The sequence below is a fragment of the Denticeps clupeoides genome, chromosome 8 (assembly GCF_900700375.1).
Source record: "Denticeps clupeoides chromosome 8, fDenClu1.1, whole genome shotgun sequence".
Classification (NCBI taxonomy): Eukaryota; Metazoa; Chordata; class Actinopteri; order Clupeiformes; family Denticipitidae; genus Denticeps; species Denticeps clupeoides.
This window is the reverse complement of record NC_041714.1, coordinates 17,923,805-17,937,353: the sequence shown is the minus strand read 5'-3', so window position 1 is coordinate 17,937,353 and position 13,549 is coordinate 17,923,805. Positions and strand designations below refer to the sequence as shown.

Sequence of the window (13,549 nt, the reverse complement as noted above, 5' to 3'; positions counted from 1 at the left end):
ACTTCAGGGAAGTACAAGGAAGCACCGTGGACAAACGCATTCCCCTTGATGAACCATTTTATTGTGTTGCACATTCAGTAATTGTAATAAATAATATAAGAGAAATTAGTGCTGTTTCACATCAGTCAGAGCAAAGGGTCATGAAGCCTTCTTATGAGCTGCATATTAAATAGTCGTTCATTATGTGCCGTCTGTGGTTCCGCCTTCTGCTAATGTACTTGGTCTCCAGTTCAATGTTAAAGGGAAAGTGCTATTAAATAACTGTTCTGTGATATCATTAAAATGAATAAACTACGGTTACAAAAAAAAGGGTCCCTTACATATTGTTTTCATACAAAGTTATTGTTTCTTGATTTTTAGCTGCTCCTGGACTTTCTGTGGCTCATCAAATTGGATCAGTCGGAGGACGTGCTCATTTTCCATGACTCCCTGAATGAACTCGCCCTCGGTTATCCTGTCTGAGAAGACAACGAACATTCGTCATTTCTTTTTCCAGTTACATTAACCATTTCAGAACCAACCATTCCAGAAATTTCTATCACAACCATTATGACAAAACTCTCCCTCACAAAACTTTCACACCCCTGCCAGTGTGTAGTAGTGTATTATTATTGCATTAGAGACTGAAATGATCAATTTCTTAGGTTCTGTTCTGTAGGTTGTCCCATCATATATGACATAAATTGTCATATTCCAATTTAAATATGGAATAATACAAACATCAGTCGGAACAACATATACAGGAACATTACAGGTTTAAAATATGTAAGTATTCTTAAATAAATACACATTGTTTCTGTGTTGGCCGATGATCCCTGCAGAGCCCAGTTAAGGTTGCTAATGCGGGCCTAAGCAGATCTGGGGCCAGAATCCCAAAAACCTCGTCATGCTACTTGATTAAGGAGGAATACCATTTTCCTGCTTTCCAAAAAAGGCCCAGATCTTGTCTGCTCTCTTCTCAGGAGTGTTCTCATCATCAGGGAGATTCATCTGAGCTTCTTTGGAGATCATATTAAAAATTGACTGGAAAAGATGGAAGAGCACAGTGCCGTTTAACACTGGTGCACGCAGTCTGTTCAGAAGCAATAAAGATAAATAACTGTGATAGAAGTCTCACCTTGACAATCTCCTGGATCTCATTCTTTGTGATGGAGCCGTTCCTGTCCACGTCGTAGAGGGCGAAGGCCCACTCCAGCTTCTGCACCATCATCCCACAGGAGGTCAGGTGCAGCGCGATGATGTACTCTCTGAAGTCAAGTGTGCCATTGCTGTCGGAATCAAAGCTGCGGAAGACGTGCTGGGCGTAGGCCTTGGGGTCGGCATCTGGGAAGAAGCTGGCGTAGATGGCCTCGAACTGCTCCTGGCGGATGTGCCCGCTGGGGCATTCCTTCAGAAAGGTCTGGTACCACGTGTGCAGCTGCTCCTCGGTGTACCTGGTGCTCAGCTTCAGGTCCTCCAGCAGCTCCTTAGACAGGGCACAGCTCTTATTGTTACCCATGTTCCTTTTGGGTGGCCGCAGATGATCTCCTGGAGATGGGAGACAGGTCACAGAACCTCTCCCCTCATTGATGAAGACAAGCAGTGGGCTCTTATTTAAAGCCACACATTCCCAGGATTAGGGGGTGCCTCTGATTTGATGAAGTTTCTCAGCAGGACATCTAGCTTCATTCTCACCATATCGTACCAAACAATAGGCTTAGTTTCCTCAGGGGGTCTCCTGATCTTACCTAATACCTTCTGATTGGATTGCTATAGGGCACTAAACTAATAATATTAACACCAGTCTGGACAATGCACCAGTTTAAGGTGCGCATGAAAACACTTGGTCACATGTAACATGAGAAGAAGGAAGTGAGATGCCCAGGTCTGCTGGGGAACCTTGGGGCCTGAATTCTGGTAGACGTGGGGGTGCCAATGCCACTGTTGGTTCCAGTGGTGGCTTAGCGTGTAAGGAAACAGGCCTGTTATTGGAAGGCTGTCAAGGTGCCACTGAGGTGCCACCGAGCAAAGCACCGCCCCCACACACTGCTCCCCGGGCACCTGTCAGGGATGCCCACTGCTCTCCAAAGTTGATGGTTAAAAGCAGAGGACACGTTTTGTTGATGGTGAATGTGTATTAAAGTGGACTTAATAATTGACACTGGGATGTGTCTGGGATTATAACAGAAGGCCAGAGTGAACAGACAAAAGACACCTGCACCAACGTGACAGTCCGTCCAGAACTTTGTTTTAGGAACGTGACAAAGAATGGGGGCAGTGGTGGCCTAGCGGGTAAAAGGAGCAGACCCGTAATCAGAAGGCTGCCACCGAGCAAAGCACCGTCCCCACACTTTTGTTGTGTCACCATGTGCTGTGCTGCAGTGTTTCACAATGACAATCATTTCACTTTCATTTATGAGCTCAATCAGTCCCAGCTATAAAAAAAAAAAAAAAAATGAGTTGGCCCCACAAGTTTTTTCTAATGATGCTGGGTTTGACAGCATATAAAACCACCATGAATTCAGAGAACTGGACATAAATACAGTATTTTAATTTAGAGCTATCAAAAATTGACTCTCTCTCTCTCTCTCTATATATATATATATAATTGGTAGAAATCAGTGTTATCCTGTTACTAATATTTATAATCATATCCACTTCGCCTGAGAACCGTGTATCTGTGACCTGTACGTGTAGTACACGTGTAGCGTCTTATAGCGTGAGTAAATCTATTCATAAGCGTGGCTTGATCCCGTGCACCTATAAAAATGCGCCATGCGGAACACTGCCGCCATTCCCAGTTCCCGGGCGGCAGTTGCGTGTTGCGTGCGGCGGGGACGGCCATGGACGGAGCTCCGGATCGCGTCGGCTACATCACGCGGCTGCAGTCGTTCAGCGCCTGCCACCGTCTGCACAGGTGACTGCGGACTTGCGTGTTCTTCACGTTGCTTCCTTTACAGCCGCCGCTGCAGACGCGGCGTGGGCCCGTCTCGACGCGGCGCAGAGGCGCAAGAGCCGCTACGGTAGCGAGACCCGCTGCGCGGCATTGTGGGAAATGTAGTTTATCCGCGGCGCGCGCTGGCGACTTGCTTCCAACCTTTCATGAAGTAATGTGTAATACTATTTAATATGTACTCGTTCTGTTTCTGTATTCTCATTAGCAACCACTTAAGCGACGAGGAAAACAGGAGGGTTTTTGGCAAATGTAATAACCCGAACGGCCATGGCCACAACTACAAAGGTTTGCATCTGAAATGCCTTATTGTTTCACTCACGAAGTTAACAAATTAGTTCCTTTAATAATTTGTAGTTATCCTGTTACTAATTTATAATAATGGGTAGAAATCGGGTTTTATCCTGTTAAAAATATTTATAACAATGGGTAGAAATCGGTGTTATCCTGTTACTAATATTTATAATCATGGGGGTCTTATTCATTATTTATAAGTGGCATGTTGTTGTGAGTTATGATTAAGTGAATAAAGTGTGGTATGTAAACTGACTGACAAACTATTTTAAATGTGTTGCTTTTTGCAGTGGAAGTCACAGTACGAGGAAAAGTAAGTTAAACTGATTCTACATAGTAAGCACAGAAAAAAACTGTTCAAACCACCCAAAATACTCAATTCTTCAATCCTTTCTGCCTCCAACAGATTGACAGGAAGACTGGTATGGTGATGAACCTGACTGATTTAAAGCACTATATTGAGGTAAAAAAAATCGAATTTCTAAAATTCGAATTGATCAAGGTACCGAAGCTCCCCGGGCTTCTTTCATGCTGCTCACCAAGGATGATGGTTAAATGCAGAGGAAAAACAAGAAATCCCTCTGGAATGGAAGGGCGAGACGTTGTCAAGGATTCGTAACAAGTCCAGTTGCCACTGAAATAACCTTCTTTTTAGGAGGACCTTCACAGATAAATGCAGAGGACACATTTTGTTGTCACGGTGGGCTGTGCTACTCAATCTCACAATCTCACTCAGTATAAACTCAAGGAGTACAGCGGTGATAGTAAAGACATGGCACTAGGGGGACATGGCGTCACCATGCTGGCCCTCATCACAGTCATGCAATAAAATGCTGGACAGTTACAGTCACTGTAGTCCTGATGATGACAGACAGCAGAAGGTTTGTAAGGTCTCAGAATCATACAGTATAATCAAATTAAATGTGCATTCTATGTCATTTAGGAAGCAATCATGAAACCACTTGATCACAAAAACCTGGATAAAGATGTGCCTTACTTTGCAGACGTCGTCAGGTATGATTTAAACGTGTTCATTGTCCCTTCATCACGTGACTAAGGACTTTGTGTCCTTAACACCCAGTGGTTTCTCTTTTCTTTCAATGCAGCACAACTGAAAACCTGGCGGTGTTCATTTGGGACAGCATGGCCAAGCTTCTCCCCACTAATCTCTTGTACGAGATTAAGGTGCATGAGACCGATAAGAACATTGTGGTTTACCGCGGGGAATGAAAGCGAGGCAGAAGGTCCCGGGAGGACAGCCGGGGTGGCGGCCAGTCCACAGGGTTAATCATCTCATGTCCAGGCCAGGGTCCAGCACGCAGACTGAATACATGGAGGGATCAACAATTTACCAAAATGATGATTGTGTGACTGTTACCCAGCAATTAGTTACTAGAATTTAGAATTTTTTTTCTTCCATTTCAAAGGTTTGTAACCAATGTTCCTCATTGCTCTATTGTCCTATCCACCCACCTCCCCTTCAGGACCCAGATCTGTCTGAATGACACTAGATGACAAAGTGTGTTAGGCTATAGTTGAACTTTAAACCTGTAGCGTGGTAGATAATGGTGCAGAGGACTGGTGAATGGTGTACCATTCATTCCAGCTATGGTTTTAAGATTGTTCACATCCATATAGTGTGTTCTGCAGGCGGTTGGGATGAAAACCTTCTCACGGCTTTTTGTTTCTTAAAGTTACCCATCTTGTTACATGAACATTTTGCCAATGTTGCAAAAAGGCAGTTGTTACTTTATAATTTTATTGTCTTCATTTAGAAAGGGTGAGTTACAGAAATTCAGGACCAAACCCATGCAGATGAGTGCATGAAGAGTCAGTTTGTGTGGATGAACAAAATGAGTTCTGTGTGCATGTGACCACTGCAGTGCCTCTTGATTACTGGGTCCATTTCAGCCCATCAGCGACACCAGCAGTCATTCTTCTGCATTTTCTTCTAAAGGTTTTGCTTTGTCTGTCTGGTGAGAATGACCCAGTTTTAATCCCAAAATCACTTTGTCCACCTTGTTATGTTTCTGTAAATTTTGTCATTGTTCATCCATAATCATGAATGATTAACCATTATTACTTTTTTTTTGCTTTTTAACTATACAACTAATCATTAATATAGTTTTTTTTTTATTGAACAATGATGCATATATATTTTGTTCCAGCAAAGTTGTTGCTGAAATCTGAGAATGAGCTCGGATTTTGCTGTCCACAAGAATTACAAAAAAAAGAAGATAAGGACTTTAGAGAAAATGACAGAGGTTAGTAATTATTAGGATTAAATTTACATTTACAGCATTTATCAGACTTCCTTATCCAGAGCAATCAGTAGTTACAGGGACAGTCCCCCCTGGAGCAACTTGGGGTTAAGTGTCTTGCTCAGGGACACAATGTTAGTAAGTGGGATTTGAACCTGGGTCTTCTGGTTCATAGGCAAGTGTGTTACCCCACTAGGTTAGCACCACCTTGGATTATTGACAGGCCAAACTGTTTTGTTTTAATATATGTTACATCAGCAAAAACGTGTCTTCCCCAAGTCTGCAAAGGTCAGGCTGTTCTTTTTCTCCTTCTTTTTTTGGCTGCTCCCATTAGGGGTCACCACAGTGCATCAACCGTCTCCATTTGCACTAGTCCTCTGCATCTTCGTCTTCCGCACCAACCACCTGCATGTCCTCTCTGGGGGCATCCAATAAAGGTCCCCTACGCACCTATTTTGATGATGTTATGCCCTGTACATGAAGAGATTTGCAAAGCCTTTGAATTTTGATATTGAGGGACATTGTTTTTAAAGTATTCCACAGTCTGCAGTCAGAAAGGTCCAACGTTGTGGAACCCAGTCCATCATACCAAGGCTGTTCTTTGGAATCAATAAAACCTAATGAGTAGGTCTGTGATTGAATGAATCATTTTTCTCTAAGCATACAGTCACTATCACTCCCTCCTGGTAATACACGACACTGCGGTTCATCAGTCACAGATGGATTTATTCCTTCGTTACACATCTCCGCCAAGCCACCGTCAAACCGTCATTACATAAATGTACAGAATGATCAACATAAATATAACAAATGAACATTTAAACTAAAGTTGACAAATGCACAATGAAACAGAAATACAGTTAAACGTACCTCGCTGGCTGCACGTAACCGTGAGGGAATAAGTTCGCTTTAGAAACAAAAACTTAACAAGAAACACTTCCAACTTCTTCTTCCTCTTCTTTACAGCTTACTTATTTAATCTTCTTTATGCCTTCTTTAATTTACGGCTTCTCCTAGCTTATTAACCTTTTTTTGTGTCACTTAAAGGTGACTGTGTGCAACACGGAATGAAACTTGGTTCCTACCCATAAAGGAAACAATGTTTCTAAAATGAAGAAAATAAATAAACACAATAAATTAAACAAACTGACATAATTTACATTTATGGCAGTTAAAGTTACCATGAAGGGATGTATGTGGGCTTTGGGTTGGTGGTACTTTTCAAAGAGCATAAAGAACACTGTCCACATCATCCACTGGCAAGTCTAATTCCCATAAATATCAATAAGTTTTGGGTACCCATGGCCCTGTCAAAGTGTGGTGTAACCTCTAGGTTGATGCTGGTCATGTGACCCAGGGAACGTGGAAGCAGTTTTTCTCTGGGGTTGGGGGACTGTGAACTGCCAGCGGTGACGTGGGCGCTGGAGGAGTGGCGACATTGGCACCAAGGCGGTGACACCCCCTTTCTGGTCTGGGTCGACCATCAGAACCTGATCTCCATACGGAAGGCAAAACAACTGCACCCCCATCAGGTCTCCGACTTACCTCCTTTTGAACATGTTCCCATCCTCCCGTCCAGCCGCATCGTGGGGCCCCCCCTCAGGTGCAGAATGCTCAGGCCTCTGACCCAGGACCCAAACAGTGTTGGCCAGCAGTCCTGCAGTCGGGCTACTCGTCCACCCTCTCTGGGCACCCAGGCTGACTGCGGACCCAGTCCTTCATCCACCAGTCCTTCATGGAGGTGGCCCTCCATGACCAGGGATGTCCGGTCCTATGCCCATGACATGTGTGCCCATGTGGATCCTCGCCGCCACCCGCTGCTCGGCCAACCAACACAACCGGCGGCACCTGTGTCCGCTGCGTTTCTCATGCTTTATTGGACCATTCCAGATCCTCAGCCGTCTCACTCCAGTCATCTATCATCTTTCATCCATCTTCCATGTAAACCGTCTCAAACCCTTCATCTCCTCCTCTCTGCATCCTCCGGATCCACCGCCACCCCAGATCATTGGCGACAGCCCTTGAGGAGGGGGGTACTGTTGTGTGATGCCAGTCACGTGACCTAGGGGACACAAAAGCAGGTAATGCGTCCCGGATATAGGCTGGAGGAAATCACTCCGCGTCCTTTTATCGTCGTCACCCACTAGAGACACCAAAACCAACCCAAGCCCGGTCCTTTAACCTGTTCCTGTCTGCCATCCTGCCCTCCTCTACTGTTCTGTTTAAACCCGGTAAAGTGAGGGTCCACAGTCGTGGGTGTGCTGTGCAAGATGGTAAACTGGTGGAGACTCAGTCTCCGTTGCGTCATTCTGCACTGGGCTTTTTGACACGCACTCTCTCTTCTCTGTCCCGTTCTTGCGTGACATTCACAACAAACACATCCCTGTCATGTTGGAGGCCCGCAGCTGTCCTTGTCAAAGCCACACAAGTTCTTACACTTATACCTTCTTTATGCTTTAACCATGCCAACAGTTCACATTCCTCCTCGTATATGCCACCCTGCAACAACATTATTCCTGTCAGTCATGGATATGAGTAATATTTAAGGCTTTAGCACATTCACAAATGCATATTTTGAACAGACCTTTTGATAGCTGCTATTGTCATGACATAATTGATGATTTCACCTGGTTGTAATGTTTTAATCATTTTCCCCCACATTTTTCTTTGCAAATGTGTCATAAGGTTGTTTTCAAGCCCTGCTTATATGTTTCCTGATATTATGAGCCTTTATGCCCGTCAGCAGTTCACTTCAATTACTTTACACTGCTGTGTTTGACAGTGTGTGAACAGAAAAATTAATTGACAAGTCTTTGCAAATTTGCAATGGTCAGTTTTAGGCATTGCATGATCTGCATTTTCATGCATTCGGAGCTGTGAATTGAATAAACTGCTTTTTAGAATGAAAATTGCTTGTAGGTTTTGAACATTTGATTCAAACACACATGTGGAGGATTTTTTTTTTTTTCATTCGCAAAATTTGTTATTAGCATATTTTTAATTTGCGACACATGCAGAAAGTAGAATGGTTGTGGGTTCACATATATGTTCGAATGATGTTGATGTATCACAGAATCATATCAGGAACATTCAAGGAAAAATAAGCACAAGAAATTAAAGTATTTCCAATATTGAATTTCTGATGACGTGAGGAGAATGCAAGTGTTAATAATATTGTAGAGCTGGATTGCCGCGCGGTGGGCGGGGCCACAGCAGCTGGGCGGTAGGCTGCTGTGGGCTCAGGGTCAGGTAACAGGAGCAGCGCAGGGAATCCTGCAGGATGAGATGGAGAAGAGAGTGTGTGTCATCCAGACCAACTTCCTCCAGTACAGCGCGCTCACCGGACTCCACTGCCGACCACACACACAAGTAAGTTCTTTCTGACTGAAACACACACACACACACACACATGGACTTCTGCTCCAGTCCTCATTGTTCTATTTATCCTCAGTTTGTTCAGATTAGCAGGGGGTTCTGCTGCTGGTGTGCAGGTCCCCGAGACCCTAGACTACCGTGGCCTGAGCTCAGGTGGTTTAAAAATTGGCTCTCTGTAGCACCGAAGTCTTTAAATGGCAGATGTGACGAGAAATGTTTAGATTAATAAACATGCTGTAACATGTCCAGGTTCTCATCTCACCGTCTCCTCTTTTCTTCACAAAATGCTCAGCTGTACAGTCTTCTCTCTTAAAACAGAAATAAATTCAGGCTTAATTATGTTAATTAACTTTTACATGACATAAATATTTGCATCATATCTTTTATGTCTTACCACTTTCACACCACATGAGGGTTGTTTAAAAATGAAAAAATTATGAAAAGGGGTTGAACAGAAAAAATACAAAAAGAATAATAATTAATCATTGACAAAGGTTATAATGATGTATTCGAACCCACATCTGCCAATGCACTAGATACTGTGCTAGTGTGAATTTTGCTTCTTTAATTAGTGCAACTGTTTTTAGTGCTACTAAGATCGTAGAAAATTGTCTGCTAATAATAACTGCATTGGAAATCAAGACAAGTTGTTTCTCATGAATTTCCTCTCCACATGTATGCAGATATTCCATCATTAACTAACATTTCCAGCCTCCAGAGTCATTTACAACACACGCCTTTATTAGTGGCTCCTCTTGATCGTGAAGGAAACATACTGTTGGCTGGAAACATGTTGGATATAATTATCTGACTGAAATGTTTCTCTCAGTGTCTACATTATATCATATTCAACCCTGCACTGACACCATTTGCAGGCTCACTCTACCCTGGAAGGGGGTCCCTCTCTGTATCACTCCTTCCCAAGGTTTCTTCCTCTCTTTTTTTTTGTGTGGAGTTTTTCCTTGTGTGCAGAAGGGTCAAGTGTGGGGGGTGTCAACTGTAGGGCCTGTCAAAGCCCATTGAGACATACTGTATGTGATTTTGGGCTATATAAGAAATAAATGTTGTTGTTGTTGTTACTGTTGATGGAGCAACATGCCGTGTGTGACAGTTTCACTTTTTGAGAATTTCACTACCTGTGAGTTTAATGTACTAACAAATGATGGATGATCTGGACCATCTGGAATACACCAAAAAACAGGGAGGAGCCATTGAGCTGGGCTGACAGTTTGAAGTTAGGAATGTGTGGAAATCATGACATTTCAGGTTATTGCTTCTAGATATTCCTTTACAGTACTGGGAGCTCTTTAATGTCATAATTTCTGTTTTGACACTTGTCTGTACCAAAAATCAAGTTGAAACAAGGCTCAGAACATGAGGTGGTATTCACTGAGCCTGCGGGGGTCACCTTTGATGAGGTCTACCACAGGGAATCCTCGGGTTTTCCTCTAATCGGACAACCCTGAAAATTATTCCTGCTCGGATGATTTATAAGTTAATTGTTTTGCACTACTGTGTGTATGTATGATATATCCCTCTTAATGTGCAGTCGTCAGAATCTGGAAATTTAATTCACATCTGGCTTCCTACACAACTAGAGCAAATTTATGCTCCCGTGGTTGAGCCAGCACAGCCTTTGTTAGCTGCCGAAAGGACATTAAACAAGAGTGATATGTGGCTCCTGAAAGACACCAGATTGGCTGTTTCATGGTTGTATGCCGTCTCCCCAAGCTGCAGTCGTCCCATCGGTGCTCATGTCCTTTAGACTGCTATAATCAAGTCATCAGAGATTCCAGGTACATGTGTGTAACTCATTTTAAGAAAATCCCTTGAGGTCATCCTGATTTGACCTCTGACCATCAAACTGTAATAAGTTCACGTTTGAGTCCAAGTGAATGTTTGTACCAAACTCTGCACATTTTGAAAGCAGGATGGGCTGACCATGATCAAGGCTAAAAATCTCATGGACAATATGAAAACACCAACAGAAACTGCATAAGAACTAGAGAGAAATGACAAATGCTCTTATATTAGGTATTGGTTACTATAATTCACAGTTTGCTAGTCTTTTAAACAACCACTCAAACCTTTTAGAGGCATTTAAGATCATTTTTGGTTTAAGAAGCCTTATATGAATATAAGCCCTATATGAACCATAGACTTGAAAAAAACAATTTCTAAACATCAAAAAATATCTTTGAAGCATTTTAAGTTCTCCCAACTTAACTTCTTTACCCCTACATGAGCGTGAAGTGGGGAGAAGTAGTTTTCCCAAACGTTTATTTTTTTATATTCTGCATTCTCCAGTTATTAATGATCTACTTGTATCCAATGCAGAGGTTTGCTATTCACCCAGAGTGAAGATCTAATGTGATTTGAAACTTTTTAGAGACATGACTGCACTGTTATCTTTGCGCTCAAAGTGAACGGATCTCAGTATGTCCACGTATGACAAAGTTTCGTCTGATTTATGTGGTGAAAAGCGCGGTTGTCCGTGGTCCATAAACCTTAGAAGGAGACCCCGGCCTCCACACTCCAGGGACTTGAAGAGAAGATGAGTGAGCTGTCCATCAGCAGCAACTCATCCCCCTCCCAGCTGCACAGCGTACTGCTTGGTGCCAAACACACAGTGCATAGTTTTCAGTGAACGGTGTGTGAAGGTAACTTATTCACACTCAGGACGGAATGTCTGGGATAGCTGTTATCCCTCCAAGCTGTTGGCTGATCAGGTGGTAGATCACTCCACATGTGAAAGGACTGTGAGAAATGTGAAGAATCTTCCTCTTTCAAAAATTTGAAGAATCCATCCACAGTTTGTAAGGTTTAAAGTTGTACAAGACAAGACCTCTGTTTCTTAAAGTAGTTTTTTTTTTTCACTTGTAGGAATAGTGATGCTTTTGTCTCAGAATCCCCATCACAGGGGCTGTGGTGGAGCTTGGCCAGAACAGCTTCTGCAGATCACTCAGTTATGAGGACCAGAGAGGATCTGTGGGCTGGGCTCAGCTGGAAGACAAATCCAGGATAGGACTTTATGAACGTGTAGCATCTTCAAATTTAAATTTACAGTGAAAGTAATCATTTTTGTCATTGTGATGAACAGCATAGCACATCACAAGCTGTGAGGCTAAATGCCACACCTCCATCTTGCCCCCTTAGATGGATAACATGAATTCCATCTACATGAGAAAATATGGGCAGAAGGTGTGACCCACACACAAATATGAGTAGCATCAGTCACCTTCAGCCACCACCAATGGAGCAAATCAGATCACAAGACGAATCGTTACAGGGTGTGTTTTTCCGCACATTCTCAGGCTATGGAACTGGTTATTTGGTCTTGCTTATCATACTTCCTAGATCTTTCATCACACATTTTTCTCTGAATCTTTCCATATATGACACTGTGCATAGTTGTGCAGATATTATACAGCCTATTGTATGTAACTATGATAGGCTGAGACCCACATCTGTTCCTCCATCCAGGGAGACCATGTGTGTTTGGTTGGCTGTTATTATTAATTGATTCATAATAACGTAATCTAGAGTATTTAAAATTCATATTTGCCGTGATGGTCTACACTGAAAAGTTGATTGTATGGGTTGGTTTCTTGTCTTTCTACACATGCTAGACTGAAAGGAAGTGGAGTAGATTAATGGCGAGACGTTTCACAATCTTTTCATTTGTGTTCATAAATCCATCACTCGGCTCTCTCATTATTGCAGTGGAATCCTGAAAAGATGAAAAGATGAAAAAAATGAAAACAGCAGCATTTTATTTTATGACTACAGTGTAAAGTAACGCAACATTAGTCAAGATTATATAACTAATATAAACTTTTTAATATATAACCTTTGACTCATCTTGGATGTAAGACAGGAGAAGTTTTTGTCCTTGTCTGATCTGTGCCAGCTGCACGATCTTGCTCCAGATGTCAATCCCAGGTTTATAGTTCCATCCCTTCCAACGTAATGGCCACGCCCACTCCCAGCTGTCTGACTTGACCCTTTGTAATGGCCAGTCCCTGCAGCATGGCTTTTTGCTAACTCTGGCTCAGTTGGGAGTTGCAGGGTTATGATGGGGACCTTTTGAAATAGGTATATATTATCTTTCTTCAGAGATTCTTCCTTCTCATGTTCTTCTCAGAGGGAAAAACCCAGAGATACAGCATCTCATCTTCCAGCCTACAGCAGAAGTGCAGTACGATGCCTTTCACTCGTAATTAAAGGCATCTCTTATGATAGGATGCACACTTCTGACCCATTTTAGGGCTCTTTCTGGGAAAGTGAGTGCTTGATACCATTGTCTGAGCATGTTGTGTCTGCCTGATTCTGAGCTGGCTTTGTGTGATGATGTCTCTGAATTTAATAAAGGCCTTGTTTTGCGCTCAGGAAGGAAGAGACCATCTGCGCAGTTGTTTTGCTTGGAGCCCGCAGTGTATGGATGTAAGCAATATCTGAAATGTGGGCGTGATGACATGCTTGGCCGACACGAAACGTCCTTGCTTTGTGCTTAGGAGCACACGGTCATGGCAGGGGATGCAGCCCTGTAACCCAGACCTTTTCAGACCGCTTTCTGGAAGACATTTCAGTAAACCAGCTACAGTCTATGTTCTGTAAACATGCCGGTCGAACAGAAAGACGTCTGTTCTGCTGATGAACGATGCAGCTTTGTTCACAATCTGTAGGC

The 13,549-nt window shown here is 43.0% G+C and overlaps 2 protein-coding genes across 2 annotated transcripts; one reads left to right on the top strand and one right to left on the bottom strand.

Annotated features, from left to right (window-relative positions):
- Positions 1-39: 39 nt before the first annotated feature.
- On the bottom strand, positions 40-2,273 carry rcvrnb (recoverin b). Its single transcript, XM_028989798.1, has 3 exons — positions 1,118-2,273; positions 912-1,023; positions 40-458 (listed from the first exon to the last, which is right to left on the bottom strand). The coding sequence occupies exons 1-3, from the start codon at positions 1,496-1,498 to the stop codon at positions 340-342; spliced, it is 612 nt and encodes a 203-aa protein (XP_028845631.1). The 5' UTR covers positions 1,499-2,273; the 3' UTR covers positions 40-339.
- Positions 2,274-2,759: 486 nt separating this feature from the next.
- pts (6-pyruvoyltetrahydropterin synthase) lies at positions 2,760-6,114 on the top strand. The gene is made up of 6 exons (XM_028989799.1): positions 2,760-2,896; positions 3,141-3,220; positions 3,517-3,539; positions 3,633-3,689; positions 4,170-4,240; positions 4,333-6,114. The coding sequence occupies exons 1-6, from the start codon at positions 2,823-2,825 to the stop codon at positions 4,454-4,456; spliced, it is 429 nt and encodes a 142-aa protein (XP_028845632.1). The 5' UTR covers positions 2,760-2,822; the 3' UTR covers positions 4,457-6,114.
- The last annotated feature ends 7,435 nt before the right edge of the window (positions 6,115-13,549 follow it).